This window comes from Macaca nemestrina, chromosome 9 (genome assembly GCF_043159975.1).
Source record: "Macaca nemestrina isolate mMacNem1 chromosome 9, mMacNem.hap1, whole genome shotgun sequence".
In the NCBI taxonomy this organism is placed as follows: Eukaryota; Metazoa; Chordata; class Mammalia; order Primates; family Cercopithecidae; genus Macaca; species Macaca nemestrina.
In genome coordinates, this window is record NC_092133.1 from 631,495 (window position 1) to 651,548 (window position 20,054).

Below are 20,054 nucleotides of genomic sequence, written 5' to 3' on the forward strand. Positions count from 1 at the left end.
CCGCTGAGTCCACAGGTGGAACTTCAGTGGGAGGATGCTGGCATCTCTTCAGCAAAGAGTATTCGGGGAGACAAAGGTGGCTGGCGGAGGCCGGCAGGCCCAGATGGAGGGTGGGACATGAGCCAGCCACACCTGGGGCCTGTGCTGGTCCTGATTTTACAAATAAACTGTACAAAGAAAACCCAGAAAATGGAAACCTAGACTTAATATTTGATCAAACAGGAATTTTATTGCTAATTTTTGAAGAGTTCACAGCCGTTGTATTTTAGCGATGCACACTGGATATTTCGTCGGTGATACAATCTTGGGGATTCGCTTCAAAATCATCTGCGTGAGGACAGGGAGGCATCAGTGAGATGAGGGCGGCCGTGGGAACGGCAGTGTCACTGCCTCATGACACCCTTTCTGCCACTTTACCCACACACCGTGCACGCGTTTGCACACACATCGCCCTTTTATCAGGACTTGCAGGGGGACCTTTGTACAAAGGCCTGCATGGGGTGTGGGTAAAGGCCCCGCTGTCGGCCTCAGCGACTCCTGTGTAACTGGGACCTCCAGGGAGACCTGGGCTCTGGCATCCACTTGTCCTTGAGGCCGTAAGGCCACCTGGGGCCACTGGGCCAGCGTTGTAGCATCAGCCCTGATCCCAGAAGGCAATGGGGGCTCCTGATGCCTGGGGTCCTCACCAGCCTGGAGCCTCCGGCCATGGGCCCACTCACCAAGCTCACAGCCTGGCCCTGGGGGCTCGCGGACCCCCAGCAGCACTGGGGACCCAGCTCCAGCGTTTCCTCACAGACGAGCATGGCAGCTCCGGGACTCGGCTTGCGTGCACTGGGCGGTGGGGTGCCGGGTGGGTGAGAGGATTGCAAGACGGAGGTAAAAATAACCCTGTTCTCAGAAGCAATTTCCCCAAACGAGTCGGCGGCCTCTGGTTATTTGTTGCCTAGGAAAGTCGGGAACAAATAAAGACGCCCTGTTTTCTGAGCAGCTGCCTTCCCATCTGCATGGCCGCTGGGCTCGCCTCTGAGCAGGTCAATAAATCCAGGTCCCAAGAATCCTGAGGGGCGCCCAGGGTGGTGAGGGTGCCGCGCTGGAAGGGATGGGAACAGTTAAGTGGGTCGCGCCCACTTAACTTTAAAGACTGCATTACGGGAGAAACAGACTCAGACAGATGATATTAAATTGGAAATGAAATTTAAAAGCTTGATGTGTGAATTTTGTGAATGTGCTACTTACAGTTCTTCGGTTCTCAGCGAGGTAGAATACACCCATGGGTACACCTGTGGACACACTGGTGAATACACCTGTGGACACACCCGTGGACACACCCATGGATACACCTGTGGACACACCCGTGGACACACCCATGGATACACCCATGTATACACCTGTGGACACACCCGTGGATACACCCGTGGATACACCTGTGGACACACTGGTGAATACTCCTGTGGACACACCCGTGGATACACCTGTGGACACACCCGTGGATACACCCGTGACACACCCGTGGATACACCTGTGGACACACCCGTGGATACACCCGTGGATACAACCGTGCCAGCTTGGCACTTGGCATCCAACTGGTGCTCCAGTGATGGGGCAAATCAGGCAGGGCCAGGCAGCCCCCCAGGCAGGACAGACCCTGAGGGCCCCAGGAAGGACAGACCTTGGGGCCCCTGCCTGGACCTGCCCTCCGGCCGGACCTCCTGTGGTGAGTGCAGGTTCGTCAGCACCTGTGGCAGCTCCAGGGCCTCCTGGTCACAGCCTGGGGCTCCCGGGGGCACCTTTCATCCTGGGGGATAAACTGCTTTTGTCTGGCCAGACTCCATCCACCCTGAGCCGACTCTTCCTCCAGTGAAGAGGCTCCCAGTGTCCTTGGTCACCAGGACCCTCAGGCCCTTCCCCAGGCAGATGTCCCACCTGTGGGCAGCCCTCTGGAGTCCAGGCTTCTGCCCGTTCCTCTGCAGGAATCTCCGGCATTCCCCTTCCAGGCTGTGGTCCGGGAGGATGTTCTCAGGCCCACGGTGCTGCCCGGGCCACACTCTTCCCACGGCTGCCCATCTCCTGGAAGGGCGTCCTCTGCAGGCCCCGGCACCACCAGCCTCACCTGAGTCCCTGCCTGGACGGTGTTGCCACCGGCAGGCACCCACGCGGGTGGAGACAGGAAGCCCAGGACCAGCCTGTCTCTGGGAACAGCCACTTCTCAAGACCCTCGTCCATGAGGACACCTCCCATCCTGAGGTGCCTGGAGGCCTGTAGCGTCTGGCAGGGGCATCTGCTGCCCAGAGAGCAGCTGTGGAGCTGCTTCTTCTCCAGGGCCAAGGCCAGGCCTGGGTCGCCCTGCCCTGTGCTCCACCCCACGGCTTCCCGAGGCCCCCAGGGCTGCCCTCCCTCTGCCAGAGCCCACTTAGACCCCCCAGCTGGGAGGCCACGTCTTGGGGAAGGAGTGTGTGGCTGGACGCTGTCAGCCACAGCCAGCCTGTGACCCTGAGCAATAGCAGCAGTTGGGTTAAGGAATCTGCTGTGCCTGGCCCCGGGGTGAGAGTGGGTTGGCTCATTTTAAAGTCATTGGTTCATGACATCCACTGAGGGCTCAGGGTGTGTGAGGCTGGGGGCCACAGGCTACTGAGTCTGACCCTGGGGGAGCAGCAGCACAGTGGGGAGGCCCGACGGGGAGAGAAAGGGAGGGAGGGAGGGAAGAAGGGAGAGAGACGGATGGAGGGAGAAGAGGGAAGGAAAGAGAGGGAGAGAGGGAGGGAGAGCAGGAGGGACACAGCTCTGTACTGGAACCCCCTGAGCTCCCTCACTCTCTCCTTCCTGGCTGGAGGCTTCTTGGTGTGAGTTAACCTCGGAAGGGCCTCTGCACATGGGTTTTGGGGCTTGGGTCCTGGGGGAAGCTGCCACAGATCCCAGCAGCACCTTTGCTCTGGGAAGGCTGACGTTGATGAGGGCCTCGGTTGGCCTGTCCGTCCAACTGTGCTGGGTGTGGCCCCGAGCTCTCCGGCCCTGGCTATCAGGTGACTGTGGCATACAGCCCCCTCGGCAGGGCACACTGTGCGCCATCTGTGCCTAGCGGTGATGGACGTTGCCCAGACAAGCGTATCGGGATTTCAGCCGCGAGTGGTTCCCATGGCCTTGCATCTGCCTGGCATGTGCCCCTTCCTGGGTCTGCTGTACCCCCTGAGAGGCTGGGGTGTCTCCACTCAGATCAGAGATTGCAGAGCAATGGAGGAATTGATCTCTGAAATTGCTCCTTAAGCCTTCTAATAGGTCACCAGCCTGTGTAGATGGGCAAAGTCACACGGAGGATGTGAGCCAGGTGGGCGGCCCCTGAGGAGAGACAGGCACAGAAATAGCTGTGGCTCAAGTCACTAGGGACAGGCGCTCACCTGAGGCAAAGGAAGGGAGGAGCAAGCAGGTAGGGCTTCCTGGAGGAAGTGGCTTTGAAAGATGAATAGGAACCAAGTGGAGAGGAGAGAAGTCATGGGAAGGGCCCAGGGCAGAGCGACGAGGAAGGCCGGCGAGTCTGTGAGTGGTGAGGGCCTCAGGGCCAGCTCCTCTGAGCCTCAAAGGCCAGTGGGCAGAAATAGAAAGAGAAATGAGGTCAGAAGAGCTTCTGGTCAGGCGCAGGGCCTCACACCTGTGATCCCAGCGCTGTGGGTGGCAGAGGTGGGAGGATCATTTGAGTCCAGGAGTTCTAGACCAGCCTGGGCAACATAGCAAGACCCATGTTTACATAGTAAAAGATAGAAAGATTCACCAGGCATTGTCGTGTCTAGCTCTATTAGCAGCTACTCCGGAGGCTGAGGCAGGAGGATCTCTTGAGCCCAGGAGGTTGAGGCTCCAGTGAGCTGTGATCGCCCCACTGTACTCTGGCCTGGGCGACAGAGTGAAATCCTGTCTCTAGAAGAACAAAAGCTGAGCTCTCAAAGATTCCCCAGCACAGGGCGAGCTGCTGGTAGAGAGGAGCCTGGGGCTTCGGGGGAGGCCTCCTCCGCACAGGGAGGGTCAAACGTCGCAGGGTGTGGCTTCTCTGTCACCTCTGTCCCCTGACTCAGCACCCCAGGGCCCCCTGACTCTGCACCCCAGGACCCCCTGACTCTATACCCCAGGGCACCCTGACTCTGCACCCCATGGCCCCCCCAGAGGCCCCCGACTCCATACCCCAGGGACCCTGACTCTGCAGCCTACAGCCCCCTGATTCTGCACCCCAGGGCCCCCTGACTCTGCACCCCAAGGCCCCCCGACTCTGCACCCAGTGTCCCCGACTCTGCACCTCACGGCCCCCCTGACTCTGCACCCAGTGTCCCCGACTCTGCACCCCCACGGCCCCCCGACTCTGCACCCCAGGGCCCCCCAACTCTGCATCCCACGGCCCCCCGACTCTGCACCCCAGGGCTCCCCGACTCTGCACCCAGTGTCCCCGACTCTGCACCCCACGGCCTCCTGACTCTGCACCCCATGGCCCCCTGGCTCTGCACCCTACAGCCCCCTGCCCTCCCACGCCTGCCCTGGGCGGAGAGGCGCGAGGTTCCTCACACTGCCCCGGGAAAATGTGGACGTCCTCTGTAAACACAACAGAACGCCAAGTACATCTCCCAGTGCTTCTAGAAAAACGTCAGCCGCCTTCCCACCCCTTTCTTCGCTCCATTGAGGTCACACATGGGACAGGGTTGGTGTGAGCACCCCAGAGGCCTGCTTGAGACCTGCTGACAGCCCCCCGGCCTCCCTTCCAGCTTCCCAGCTGTGGGTCCCAGGGTCTGAGGCCCCCCACAGCAGCCGGCAGGAGCTGGAACCAGGCCCGGGGCGGCCGATCCTGCGGACGTCGGGCCAGCGAAGGGCACGATTGGGTTTCTCCAAAGGTCTTTGTGTGCCGTGACCACACTGAGCCCTTGGCGCTGGCCTCACTTAGACATAAATGAATGTGTTTATTGGTTTTGGTCTGAAACAGATGAAAAGCCACCAAAGGGTTTTGCAATAATTAAAACGCAGCCACGCCGGCCGCAGGTGCTGTTTGAGAGGTGGCTCCCACAGAGGAGCTCTCTCCTGTCTCCCCACAGAGCCCAAATCTGCTTCCGCACGAGTGACAGGAGGCTGTAATCGCCGAGTTAATTAAAAGAATAAAGTGATGACAGCCCCAGGGGCTGCAGAGAACGCAGGGAAATGGCAGATCTGGGACTCAGGGCCCAGGCTCAGCTGCACAGTCAGGCCATGGGCTGGAATTTGGCCCCCACACACCCGGGGGAGGCTGCTCTGAGCACTGGACCTGCCGGGAGTCCGGGCAGACGGCGGGGCCACCCCTCGGCTCGGGGCCAGTCCTGGTGGCAGCTGGCAGGGACCTCACACCAGCGTGGTCTGAACAGGGTCAGCACTTGTCAGCCCCCTTCGGATGATGTGGGGCAGACGCCTGGGTGGCTGTTCCCAGGGCACAGGAGAGCTGACAACTCATGGGGCTGAGAGACCCCTTCGTGCTCCCCAGCACCGGCTCCCCCAAGCTGGATTCTCAGGGCTCCTGCTGAGCCATGCTGTGGCCAGGGGAGGGTGGGGCCTCTCGTCTGTGTGACCATGGATGCTTGGACTGGATGCTTGCCCAGGTACAGGTGCCCTGCCCCTCAGTGCAGAACATTCTGGAACCTCTCCCAACTTTCAGCCAATGGGCTAAGCAGCCGCACAGCCCAGCCCTCCCCTTACAGAGTCAAACCCACGGCTGGCCGAGGTGTGTGGTGCAGCCAGTGTTGTGGGGCTAGGTGGAGCCATTTTGTGAAGGCCAAGAAGGTCCAGTGTCCACCTACCAGGCTGTGCAGGAGACCAGGGTGCCCCCGGCCTCTGCCCTGATGGCTTGATGCCGCTGCCTCCCTCCACCCAAACATCTGTCCCTGAGCAAGCCTGGCCCAGGGTCACGGCCAGCACTTGACGAGTGGAGGCAGCTGGAGGTGGGAGCAGGGGACTCCGGGAACAGGCTTTCTAGCACATGTGACACATGTTTGCTGCTGCGGCCAGCACAGTGCCGGGGTGGGGGTGGGGCGGCAGGCAGGTGGGCCTGGACACTGGGGGCTCACAGCTCCGCTCTTCACTGTCCCGGGAGGAAGGTCCAGCACCTCCCAGGTGGTCTCACTGCAGCACATCCCCAGCTAGGACGGGAGAAGCAGCCCCGTCCCCACTCCGGGCCGGCACCGGGCCACAGCGCCCTGACGTGTGGGGCAGAGACTCCCGCTGCGTGTCCGCGAGCCCGTGCGTCCATGTGTCTGCCTGTCTGTGTGTGTCCGTCTTTCATGCACACCCACGCTGACCGGCTCCGGCAGGCTGTGGAAACCGCACGCATTTCCGGACTGTTCTGTCACTGCCTTTTGCATCCTTATTCAGTAATGGCCATTTTTAGAAACAGCACTAAACCTTTCATTTCTTTACATAAAACCAGAATAATTTTCACAAACTAGTTGAGGAAGTCCCAGACATGTTTGTTTTGTTAAACTAATTTGTATATTTATGATACTTAACCTCATTTAAGAGAAAGTTACTGAGAAAACATTGGTTCCCTCAGTCTTCTCCTCCCTTTCTCAGCGGTTTCCATGAAGTGAGCTGTCCTGGCGTCTCCACCCCGTGTCTGCGCCTGCACAGTGCGGCCTTCTGAGCCCAGCCACCGCCGCGGAGCTCCCACCGCTAGAGTCAGGCCTGTGCTCTGATCCAGGAGGAGGGGATGGAAACCCGCCTCCAGCCCCTCTGCTTCTTTGTTACTTATCAGCTAATGTTTCTTGGTGGGGGGCTTGAAACATAATTTTGTTCCTAATATTTCATCCAGTTTTGGAATTTCTATAGAAAAATTTCTTTATGATGTGGATCCGTAAATGTCCTCCCCGTGTGTCAGTATTCACAGACAGAGTGAATTCCCAGGGAAACACAAATGCTTAAGGCTGTTCCTTGGAGCCAACCTTCCTCTTCTTTTGAAAGGAGAAACCATCCTGTATTCCTTTCCCTCTGTTGCCCTGTCCATTCTCCAGCCATCTATTCGTTCATTCTTCCTCCTCTTGTCCATGCCTGCCAACCACCACCCACCTGTCCCCACACCCACCCATCCACCCACTCATCCATCCATCCCCCACCTACCCCTCTACCCATCCACCCTCCACCCTCCCCCATCCATCCACCGTCCATCCATCCACCCACCCATCCACCCACTCATCCATCCACCCATCCACCCTCCATCCACCCACTTATCCATCTATCCACCCACCCATCCACCCACTCATCCATCCACCCATCCATCCTCCATCCATCCACCGTCCATCCATCCACCCACCCATCCACCCTCCATCCATCCACCCACCCATCCACCCACTCATCCATCCACCCATCCATCCTCCATCCATCCACCGTCCATCCATCCACCATCCATCCATCCACCCACCCATCCACCCTCCATCCATCCACCCACCCATCCACCCACTCATCCATCCATCCACCATCCACCCACCCATCAACCCACTCATCCATCCACCCATCCATCCTCCATCCATCCACCGTCCATCCATCCACCCTCCATCCATCCACCCACCCATCCACCCACCCATCCACCCACTCATCCATCCACCCATCCATCCTCCATCCATCCACCGTCCATCCATCCACCATCCATCCATCCACCCACCCATCCACCCTCCATCCATCCACCCACCCATCCACCCACTCATCCATCCATCCACCATCCACCCACCCATCAACCCACTCATCCATCCACCCATCCATCCTCCATCCATCCACCGTCCATCCATCCACCCTCCATCCATCCACCCACCCATCCACCCTCCATCCATCCACCCACCCATCCACCCACTCATCCATCCATCCACCATCCACCCACCCATCCACCCTTCCCCATCCATCCACCCACCCATCCACCCACTCATCCATCCACCCATCCATCCTCCATCCATCCACCGTCCATCCATCCACCCACCCATCCACCCTCCATCCATCCACCCACCCATCCACCCACTCATCCATCCATCCACCATCCACCCACCCATCCACCCTTCCCCATCCATCCACCCACCCATCCACCCACTCATCTATCCACTCATCCATCCTCCATCCATCCACCGTCCATCCATCCACCCACCCATCCACCCATCCACCCACCCATCCACCCACTCATCCATCCATCCACCATTCACCCACCCATCCACCCATCCACCCTCCATCCACTCACTCATCCACCCATCCACCCTTCCCCATCCATCCACCCACCCATCCACCCACTCATCCATCCATCCACCATCCACCCACCCATCCACCCTTCCCCATCCATCCACCCACCCATCCACCCACTCATCCATCCACCCATCCATCCTCCATCCATCCACCGTCCATCCATCCACCCACCCATCCACCCTCCATCCATCCACCCACCCATCCACCCACTCATCCATCCATCCACCATCCACCCACCCATCCACCCTTCCCCATCCATCCACCCACCCATCCACCCACTCATCTATCCACTCATCCATCCTCCATCCATCCACCGTCCATCCATCCACCCACCCATCCACCCATCCACCCACCCATCCACCCACTCATCCATCCATCCACCATTCACCCACCCATCCACCCATCCACCCTCCATCCACTCACTCATCCACCCATCCACCCTTCCCCATCCATCCACCCACCCATCCACCCACTCATCCATCCACCCATCCATCCTCCATCCATCCACCGTCCATCCATCCACCCACCCATCCACCCACTCATCCATCCATCCATCCACCATCCACCCACCCATCCACCCTTCCCCATCCATCCACCCACCCATCCACCCACTCATCCATCCATCCATCCACCATCCATCCACCCATCCACCCTCCATCCATCCACCATTCATCCATCTATCATCCATCCATCCATCCACCCACCCACCCAATCCATCCATCCACCATCCATCCATCCACCCACCCATCCACCCTCCATCCATCCACTCATCCACCCATCCACCCACCCATCCATCCACTCATTCATCCATCCATTCACCCATCCACCCATCCACCCACTCATTCATCCATCCATCCACCCATCCACCCAGCCATCCATCCATTCACTATCCATCCACCCATCCACCCACCCATCCACCCACTCATCCATCCATCCTCCATCCATCCCTCACCTACCCCTCCACCCATCCACCATCCATCCACCATCCATCCATCCATCCACCTATCCACCCACTCATCCATCCACCCATCCATCATCCGTCCATCCACCCACTCATCCATCCACCCATCCACCCATCCACCCTCCACCCATCCACCCTCCATCCATCTATCATCCATCCATCCATCCACCTATCCACCCATTCATCCATCCACCCATCCACCCATCCACCCTCCACACATCCACCCTCCATCCATCTATCATCCATCCATCCATCCACCCACCCACCCACCCATCTATCCATCTATCCATCCCCAACTCACTTATCTGTCTCCATTTCCCATCTACCCACCTGCCCACCCACCCTTTTATAAGGACCTAATCCCTGTGGATGGGGCAAACATGCAGATTGGCAGCTGAGAGGGAGAAGAGCAGAGGAGTGGCCAGCCCGGGGAGGGGAGGGTCCCTGAAGCCTGGGAGTCGGGGTACAGATTGGCAGGAGATGGGGTGAAAAGGCAAGTGGGGCTGGGTGTATGATGTAACAGCAGAAAGAAAATCACTAAGAACCTAGACACTGAAACAGCTTGACCGACTGTATTGACCTACTTGACATATGCTGAGCCCTGCACACAGCAGAACGTGTGTCTTCTCGAGTGGGTGTGTGTTCTTCCAGCGGAATGGCGCCTTCTCGAGTGTGTGTGTGTGTGTTCGCCCAGCAGAACCGCTGCCTTCTGGACTACGTGTCTGTGTTTTCCCAGCTGGAACACCACTTTCTCAAGTGGGTGTGTGTTCACCCAGCTGGAACGCCCCCTTTTTGAGTGCGTGTGTGTGTTCGCCCAGCGGAACACCGCCTTCTCCAGTGCGTGTGTGTGTTCGCCCAGTGGAATGGCGCCTTCTCGAGTGCGTGTCTGTGTTCGCCCAGCGGAATGTCACCTTCTCCAGTGCGTGTGTGTGTTCGCCCAGTGGAATGTCGCCTTCTCGAGTGCGTGTGTGTGTTCGCCCAGTGGAATGGCGCCTTCTCGAGTGCGTGTGTGTGTTTGCCCAGTGGAATGCCGCCTTGAGTGTGTGTGTTCGCCCAGCAGAACTACCACCTTCTCGAGTGCGTGTGTGTGTTCGCCCAGTGGAATGGCGCCTTCTCGAGTGCATGTGTGTGTTCGCCCAGTGGAATGTCGCCTTGAGTGTGTGTGTTCGCCCAGCGGAATGTTGCCTTCTCGAGTGCGTGTGTGTGTTCGCCCAGCGGAATGTTGCCTTCTCGACTGTGTGTGTGTGTTCACCCTGTGGAACGCCACACTCCATGAGCCAGCCCACAGCCTCCAAAATCACTGGGCACCGTGTTGACTTGGTAGAACTAAGAGGACGCCAATGAGAAAGATAACTAGAAAATCTCTAAACATTTAGAAATCAAGCAATACCCTTTGAAATGGGTAACAGAAGACATTAAAATGAAAGATAGAAAACATTTTGAATTAAACAATAACGAACATAACAGCTATCGATATTTGGGGTCCGTACTTAAAACGGTTCTCGAATGGAAACGTTCCTCCCTCCGGCACACGCAAGAAGGGAGGAAGGTGGGAAACCGGGGACCCGGCCTCCCGTCTCAAGGAGCTAGAAAAGCAGCGAGTCGAAGCCAAAGGAAGTAGCAAAGGGAGGAGCAAAGGAAACAGGACGGAAAACGTGAAGCAGAAAATTGCTAAAGCCAAACCCTGTTTCACTGGAAACACTTTCAAAATGCACAGGTCCCTGCAGGACAATTGAGAAAAAGAAAAAATGTGTGTGGATCTCAGAAACGAAAGAAGGGCGAATCAGCCGTCTCAGACATGAAAGGGTTACAAAACCACGGGTGCAGCTGACGTGGAAAGGCAACGCGAGGAGCCCGGATAAGGAACCGTTTTGTGTGGTTGTCTTGGGAAATTCCGACGGCACAGGCACACTCTTTGAAAGACACGACTTATTCGTCCCAGAAGGAACAGACATGTAAACTGTCCTGTAAGTTTTAATGAAATTAAATCTGCCAAGAAAAATCTTCCCCTTAAGAGCACTGGGCAGCCAGAGGACGGGATTCCTCTGCACCTGTGGCCTCCAGACTGTGGCTTTCTGCAAGGAAAGGTCCTGGGCACGAGTGCAGGCAGAGGCTCTGTCCCTGCACATCCAGGCAACGTGCTTCCAGGTGGGCCTGTGGCTCTTGTACCCTCAGAGCTCCTCTGCCCGAGCCCCGTCCTACCCAGGCCCAGGACTTGGTGAACACCCAGGGACGGAGGTGGGACCCCGCTTGTTTCCAGGATGACCTTAGAAAGAGGATGAGAGGCACCTTCTACTTGCAAACACCGAGACTTCCTCTAACGCGGCAATAACTGAGATATGTGCTGACGGAAGGGACAGGAAAGGGCCCGGAATCGACTTGCACACACAGTGGGATTGGGGAGGGCGGGGCCTGCAACCCTGGGCCCTGGACCCACGCCAAGTCCCATGGAAAAAGGGTCGAGCCCCACTCCACACCACCCCGGCAGTGACCTGAGGCGCTTGCAGACCTGACGGGAAATACAAGAAAGACAGAGAAGCTTCTGGGGAAACCGAGAGACGACTCATCTTTGAGGACTTGCAGAGACAAAGATTTTAAAACGAAGGCATTAAAAAAACTGTCACAGAAAACACCAGGAATATTGGACTTCATTAACATTAGGAATTTGTGATTATTAAAAGACACCATGAAGCGTTACAAAGTAAGCTGTGGCTTTGGGAAAGGGTATTTGCAGGGCGTGTTGCCATGTGCGTTCGGGTCCAGAAAGCCTGGAGAACTCTAACTCAAGAGAAAGACGACGGATGATCCAGGGAAAACGGCAGCCGAGTCGACAGGTTCTTCCCAGGAGCGGCCAGTGGCGGCCAGTAGGCACATGACACGTTACTTAACATGGTGAGTCACTGAGGAAACGTGGAACGAAAGCACAATGGTTCCACCAACACCCTCCCCCATGCAGCTAAAACAGAAAGGACCGACGCTGCCCCACGCGGGTGCGGAGCCCCCGGAACCGGCTATTTTCGTGCGGTGTATGCTGGGACACTCATTTTGGAAAACAGCGTTTGGTGGTGTCTACTGGTGCTAAGCTATGTATATCCCATGACCTGAATTCTAATCCTGGGAAATCACCCAAGAAAAATGAGTACGTATGTCTACTAAGGAAACGGACATGAATGTTCCTATCAGTATTCTTCCTAAAAGCCAACGTTTGGAAGTGACCTGAATGTCCAGTGTTAGAACGAATGCTTTGGGGCGTATCCATGTGGGGAGTGCCTGGAAGTGACCTGAATGTCCAGTGTTAGAATGAATGCTTTGGGGCGTATCCATGTGGGGAGTGCCACACAGAAATGGCAAAAGGGCCACGGCGGGGATGGGTTCCACCCCAGGAGGGCCTGTGGCACAGGACCCACTCATGTGACACTCCAGGGCGATGCTGGGCAGGCCCAGGTCTGACGCTTCTGCCTGTGGGCCCTGTGGCTGACATGGGGAGCCTGAAGCCCCAGCCACCCGCACACTGAAGGTGCAGCTCTGCTGGTCATGAGTCCAGCCCGGCAGCCATGGCTGTGGGAAAACCCTCCCCAAATCAGGGTCCAGCCCACACTCCAAATGGGGTCCTGGATGAGGACGGGTGCCTAGAAGCTAACCCACCCCTCCAAATGGGGTCCTGGATGAGGACGGGTGCCTAGAAGCTAACCCACCCCTCCAAATGGGGTCCTGGATGAGGACGGGTGCCTGGAAACTGGAAGAGAAACAGCGTGAGGCAGAAAGAGGCTCAGCGGCCCTGCCAAGCCGCCCACGGGCCACTCTGGCCACCTTGCTGCCTGTGGGGAGGGGTAAGGCCAGCAGGCGGGCCACTCCACTTTCAGCAGGAGTCCCCGTCTCGGCAGCTGGCACCCGGATGGAGGAGAGGGTCACGCCGCCTCGAATTCAGGACTCAGCACCAAGGGGAGCGCGGCCCACCTCGAGCCACAGGACGTTCTTGGATAGAACTTTTGTCGGTGCCCTAAATCTAAACAGCTAAATAGGATTATTTTTTAAGCACCAGCATATTTGACCTTTAGAAATGATTGAGCTCTTAATGGGGTACAACTGTGAGGCTGGAATCTGACGTGGGCTTTGTTTCTGAGAGCCTTTGTCTTCTCCTGTGCACGGAGCCCGCAGCTGCCCCAACACGGAACGTCACCTGTGCACTCACTGCACGCCGGGCAGGGCGGCTGGTGAAGGGACCTGAGCCTGGAGATGAGTGTGGAGCCTGGAGCGCCTGCAGGGCCCTCACCTGGCTTAGGAGGGCACAGAGGAAGGAAGCGTGGGTGCCTGTGGGTGGCCCCCGCCAGGAGGGCACAGGACTGACAGGGGAGGCTGGTGTCATCAGACTTAAGGAGGGGAAAGGCCTGACCCAACCATGGAGGCCTGGGCTGCTGGCTGCTGGCTGGGTGGGTTGATATTTACCTGGCTGGCAACTGGGGGCCATTCGGGCAGCTGAGAGGGGCGGCAGGCTCAGCTTTGTGCTGGGAGTCCCAGGGACGGGGGCACACATGGTGTGCCCAGCAAGAGGCAGGCGGTGTAACTCCATCGGCCATGGACTACCGTGTGAGTGTGCCCAGAGGTCGAGGACCTTGGCCTGTGTTGCAGACGTGGCCAGCGGGCCAGCCACACATGGGTCCACCCTCAGAGAAGGAGCAGGGCCTTCCTAGCCTGCAGCAGGCCGGTCTGGGCCGTGGGGCAAGCCAGATCGGCTTCATTCTCTTGGCACCTGTGGGCTCCCCACGAGGGTCCCTCCCAGCCCTTGCCCTTTGGCCCTTGGGGAGGCCAGTGATGGGCAGATCGGGAGCTGCAGCCGTCCCTGGGGCTCATGGGGAGGGTTTCCCTGAGGCGGTGGCATCGGGGGTCCCGCCGTGCCCACCCTCCTGACCCGTGGCCTTGCTGGGCCTCTGGAACGGCCAGTTTGGTGCCAGCTGTGGAGCTTTCTTTCATCTGGAAGTCACCAGAACCATCTGCTGCTGAAGGTGTTACATGGGGAGTGTCGGAAGATGCTGTGCAAGTCTCTGTGCTGAGCCCAACCCGGGTGGGGTGGGTGTGAACCTGCCGGAAGTTACTGCCGGGTGTCTCCTGGCTCCCAATCCCTAATTTCCTGCTTGGTGGGCACCGTAGGCTGTCAGGCTGGGGAGGGGTCCTCCTGCCACCCAGGCTGGCCGCCGGCCTCCCCACGTAGAGGGCGACCGGGAGCCCGGGGCGGAGGAACGACCCTGAAGCCCCAGCTCGTGTACATTAGGGGGTTTCTTTACCACACCGTGTAACGTGAAATACGGAAAGTGAATGTGATGTGTTCATTTCGAAGTGAGCTGGCACAGCCGCAGGTGACTTTGGAAGACCTCTGTTTCCCTGCACGTGAAATCGAGCTGGTCCCCGGACCCAGCCCCGGGCACACACGCAGAGCCGGATTGTTCCTTCAGGATGAGGAGCGAAGATCTGGGCAGAGGCTGCATGTGTGGGCAGCAGCCACCGGAAGTCCCTCAGGGAGGACCGGATGCCCCCAGGCCTGTGTCGCTCAGGGAGGGCCCTGAGACCCCAGGCTGAGTGGGGAGTGGGCAGCTGCCAAATGTGGGCAGAATCCCCCTGCCCTGCCCCCTTGGCACCTAGAGGTGCTCAACACGGTGAGGACGCAGGCAGAGGCGTGGAGACCTGGCTACAATCTGGGAGTCCAGCTCCTCTGGACAGAAAGCCCAGCTCCCTCCACTTTGCCCCGGTAGTTTAAAATCAGGGTGTTCACCTGGGGCCGAGAGAGGTCTATTTCTTAGGGAAAGGTAAAACCCCACTTTAAATTCCACTAAGCAGTTGGGAAGAAATGAAAATAAATGGAAATGGAGGCCAGGCGTGGTGGCTCACGCCTGTAACCCCAGCAGTTTGGGAGGCCAAGGCAGGTGGACACTTGAGTCCAGGAGCTCGAGACCAGCCTGGGCAGCATAGCAAGACCTCATCTCTACAAAACGTAAAAAAATATACTCAGGAGGCTGAGGCAGGTGGATCACTTGAGCCTGGGAGGTCGAGGCTGCAGTGAGCTGAGATTGTGACACTGCACTCCAGCCTGGGCCACAGAGCAAGACCCTGACTCAAAAAAGGAAAAGGAAATGGAAATAAAGGTAACGGGTGATGCTGTCTCCAGACAAGACTTGGGACGTCCCACGGTGATGACACAAAGTGGCAGGAGCGGGAGTGGCCCCTCTGTGTAAAGGGCTGGGGAACAGGCAGTGGGTGAGGTTGGATGACATTTTGAGTTCAATCTGCAGTTTAATCGATGATATTAACAGATTCATGATATGTGAGGGAGGAGGGCTGACCACACACATCCAAGTCCTCCACCTCCCACCCCCCAAAAGGCTGGTGATGGGGTGACTGTGTCAGTCAAGACAGTGGCCCCCATGCCCTGAGGAGGCCCCCACCCCAGGGGTACCGGCTCCAGCAGTGTCCAGCCTCTGATGGCCAAACGCTGAAAAGGTGCATGGAAGACACAGGAGCTTGGGGGGCAAAAGGAAGCTCCTTCCCCAAGCAAACAAAACCCACAGGAGCCAAACTCTTCACAAGAGCACGAGGGTTAGGACGATGTTAGAACCACAAACCAAAACCAAGACATGAGCGGAAAAGAGAAGTCAGAGAAAGAAGGAGCTCTCTGAAACCAAAAATTAAACTGTGGGGGTGAGAAACGTCCTGTGGAGGGGTTGGGAGGAAAGCCCAGGAAATTCCTAGAAAGGAGAGGGTGAGGCCGCTGCAGGGCTGACCCAGAGGCCACCACCTGGGCAAGTGAAGAAACGGAGGGGAGGGAGGGAGTGAGGACGGGAACTTCCACACCCGAGGGCATGGACAGCCCCCCAGGAAAACCACCAACCCACAGGCACCGCCACAAACGGCAGAGGAGACTCCAGAGGAGGCAAGGGAGCACCTACAGGGCCCTCACGTGCACATACCCTCACTGGCCTGGTCCCTCACCTACACATACCCTCACCTGCGGGACCCCTCACCTGCCCAGTCCCTCACCTGCCCAGTCCCTCACCTGCCCAGTCCCTCACCTGCACATACCCTCACCTGCCTGGTCCCTCACCTGCAGGGCCCCTCACCTGCCCAGTCCCTCACCTGCCCAGTACCTCACCTGCCCGGTCCCTCACCTGCACATACCCTCACCTGCCTGGTCCCTCACCTGCGGGGCCCCTCACCTGCCCAGTCCCTCACCTGCCCAGTACCTCACCTGCCCAGTCCCTCACCTGCACATACCCTCACCTTCCCGGTCCCTCACCTGCGGGGGCCCTCACCTGCCCGGTCCCTCACCTGCACATACCCTCACCTGCCCAGTCCCTCACCTGCCCGGTCCCTCACCTGCACATACCCTCACCTGCCCTGGGGCCATAGGCACCAGAGCCTGGCTTCTTATTTAGGGACATGAGGTTCTGAGAACCATTCCATTAAGTTTGTGGCAGAACGAGGACTTGGGACTTGTAAGGACACAGAAACTGTATCTTCTGATACACCGTTTCTCAGAAAGCACCTTGGCTAATTCCTGATGAATAGGACTAAATGTCGCTCTTCCCAGGCCCTGTATAAACAAAATCAAAATCAAGGCACAGCCCACAGGTGGGAGCCAGGGAAGAACCTGTGGGGTGTGGAGGGGGATTTGCACTCACTCAGCCTTGCCCTCCTCTCCAGGAAGTGCACACCTGCCCTGCCCTCCTCCCTGTGAAGGGCACAGGTTGGGGTGAAATCCCCTGCTCCCTCCTCTGCTCAATGCTCCAGGTTGGAAGAGGCCATGGGGCCCCTGTGCTGGTCACCTGATGCTCGGTCCCTCCTGCGTCCGAACTGTGCCTCCGCCCGCTGGTCGCTGCTGACCTCAGCCCTTCAAAGCTGTCTCCCAGTGGGTGTGGGGCTGCCTCATCCCGCTGGGGTTCTTCCTCCTGCCCTCCTCACCTGCCTTTGCACCTGCCACAGGGCATCACCACCTGCGGGTGAAGCCGGCCTCCTGGGAGGGAGGCCCTGAGCTGACGGATTGTCCACAGGTGCAGGCACAGGGGCCCCAGGGGTCTGAGGCAATGCCCTGGAGTCCCTGCAGCCTGACGCTGTCTGGATGTCAGTGACGGCCACTCCTCTTCTCGGGCCTGAGCCTGTCCCACCCTGGAAGGGCTGCTCCCCAGGTCCCCTGTGGCTGGGCATCCAGACCCACTCTCCCCTCCATGTCTGATGTGCCCCTGCCCCAGGCACGTGCAGGAAGAAGCACAGAAAGTGGCTGGCACCCGCCCTGAGGCCCGGGCTCTGTTCCCCTCTTCTCTTTTCCTAAACAGCTGCAAGGGAGCCTGTGACCCGTGGCCATGTGGCTGTTCCCGTGGCCCCGTGGCCACTGGGTGATGGATTCCTGACTGGCCTGAGGTTTCTTGGCCATGTGACCTGGACAGCTGCCCCTCCCTTCATCTCGGGCCTCAGAGTCTCCAAGTGACGTGCAAAGGCAGTGGAAAATTATTTTGGACAAGGTTTTCACCAAGGTCAATATCATTTATTTTATTCCTTCTAAATTAGCCCTCTCAGCTGAAAACCTTGTGCAAAGACGTCCTAGACAGATGGAGACAGATGATGTTCTCACTCTCCGTCCCTCCACCCCCTGCAGCTTCTCTCCCGTCCTCTTTTCCTGCGCCCTGGGCTCCAGCACAGGGGCTGGGGCCTGGTGCGGAAGATGAGCTCGTGGACGGGCCGTGTGCGGGCAGTAGGTTCCCACGACACGGCCTTCTCTGTGGGGGCCATTCTCACGACCTTGGGTTCTGGGCCTGCGGCTCCCCAGTCCCCCGGCTTCCCAGCTGTGAAGCCATGCCCAGGCCATCTCTAAGCGAGTAGCTGGTCTGACGGCCGTTTTTATCAGGGGGGTTCTGAGGGGCCAGAGCTCACTGGGCAGCCTCAGGCCTGTGTCCTGGGGGCCAGCATCCATTCTGCTTCCGGAAGCTCCCAGGACCCTTACGTCTCACAAAGAGCCTCCTCGTGGCTCGACGTGGAAACCACAGCCCCTCTCAGCTCCAGCAGCCACAGTTCCCGTGTGGCCAGCTCACCTCCCAAGCCGGACGCAGACCCTCTACTCACCACTGTTTCCAGACCCCCTCACCCCACTCTCCAGAACCCCATCCACTCCCCTCCCTCTGAGAGGGCCGGGACCTGCCTGCACGGGGCCAGCTTTATTGTCCCTCGGCCACAGCGGCTGAGCCGCCCAGCCATGGAGGATGCCGTCCTGGGTTCTCTGTCTCTTCTTTAGCCTCCTGGCTTAATTACATAGGCTGGACGGTGCCCTCAGCCCTCAGGAAGCCACACCATGGCAGCTCTCAGCTCCACATTCCTGCGAGGGGCTCTTGTTTCCTCAGTGAGGTCATTCAGGAGCGGCAGGTCCTCTCCAAGGGGGTCTCACTGCACACCAAGCAGTTTCCATGAGGATTATACAGAGATGCACAGCAAAGGCGGTGCCCCACATGCCAGCACAGAAGACCACAGCCTGTCCTGGGGGCACTCAGAAACCAGGGAGACCCTGGCCGCGTGCGGTGGCTCACGCCTGTAATCCCAGCACTTTGGGAGGCCGAGGCAGGTGGATCACCTGAGGTCAGGAGTTTGAGACCAGCTTGGCCAACATGGTGAAACCCCGTCTCTACTAAAAATATAAAAAATTAGCTGGGTGTGGTGATGGGCACCTGTAATCCTAGCTACTTGGGAGGCTGAGACAGGAGAATTGCTTGAACCTGGGAGGCGGAGGTTGCAGGGAGCCGAGATCACACAATTGCACTCCACCCTGAACAAAAGAGCAAGACTCTGTCTCAAACAAACAAGCAAGCAAACAAGCAAACAAACAAACAAAAAAACAAAAAGAAAGAAAATTAAAGAAAAAAAAAAGAAACCAGGGAGATCCAGAGAGTCACAGCAAGGGCCGAGGGCAGAGCGGGGGTTTCCTGCTTCTCCCCTCCCCTGCTCACCCCCAACCTGGGAGGCTTCCTCAGGAAGCTACACCTGCTGTGCACACGGAGGTCAGGTCTGAAGGTCTGAAAAGGAGTCCAGTGCTCAGCCGTGTGGCTGTTGCTGGGGAACACGGGACCAAGGTCAGCCTCTCTGTGGACTTGTCTCAGGTGCTAGAAGCCAGGTGAGCAGAAGCCTTGCTCCTCGCCGACGCCCAGCGCACCCTCTCTACAGCTTCAGGAGCGAATCAGACTCGCGTCAGTGATGTGGCCGTGGGGTGTGTGGCTGTGGGAAGCTCCATCTGAGACCCCATCTGTCCATCCAAAGCCCCATCTGTTTATTCAAGATGCTGTCTCCCCATCTGACACCATATCTTTCTGAAAACCCTTTCGATCATCTCACCCCATTTGTTCATATGTGACCCCACGTGTCCCTCCGAGGTTCCATCTGCCTACCTGAGGCCCCATCAAGCCAGGAGTGACCACTTCTGTGCATCAAAGACTCCATATGCTCATCTGAAGTCCCAGCACCCATTCCTGGTCCTCTCTGTCCACCTGAGATCCTGTCTGTTCATCTGAGACACCATCTGTCCATTCGAGACCCCATCTGTCTAGCCAAGAACCCATCTGCCCATGTAAGCCCCCACCTGTCATCTATGACTTCATCTGTTTATCTGAGATACCGTCTGTTCATCTGAGACCCCATTTGTCATCTGTGACCCCATCTGTCCAGCTAAAACCCCATCTGCCCATTCATAGCCCCATATATCAATGTGAGAACCCACTGTTCACACGTGATCCCATCTGCCCATCAGTGACCCAGTCTGCCCATTTGACACTCGTCTGTTCATCTGAGACCCCATCTGTCTGAGAACTCATATGTCCATCCCACTCCATCTGTTCATCCGAGACTGACCACTGAG

At 58.0% G+C, this 20,054-nt stretch overlaps 1 protein-coding gene across 1 annotated transcript in view; it reads right to left on the reverse strand.

Moving 5' to 3' along the window:
- The window catches only part of LOC105471098 (adhesion G protein-coupled receptor A1), a 59,001-nt gene extending 55,842 nt beyond the window's left edge, over positions 1–3,159 (reverse strand). Inside the window, 4 exon segments of the mRNA XM_071068896.1 lie at positions 687–1,057; positions 2,111–2,231; positions 2,794–2,820; positions 2,923–3,159. Coding sequence (XP_070924997.1) covers positions 687–1,057; positions 2,111–2,231; positions 2,794–2,820; positions 2,923–3,144 — 741 coding nt within the window. The 5' untranslated portion in view covers positions 3,145–3,159.
- Positions 3,160–20,054: the final 16,895 nt, after the last annotated feature.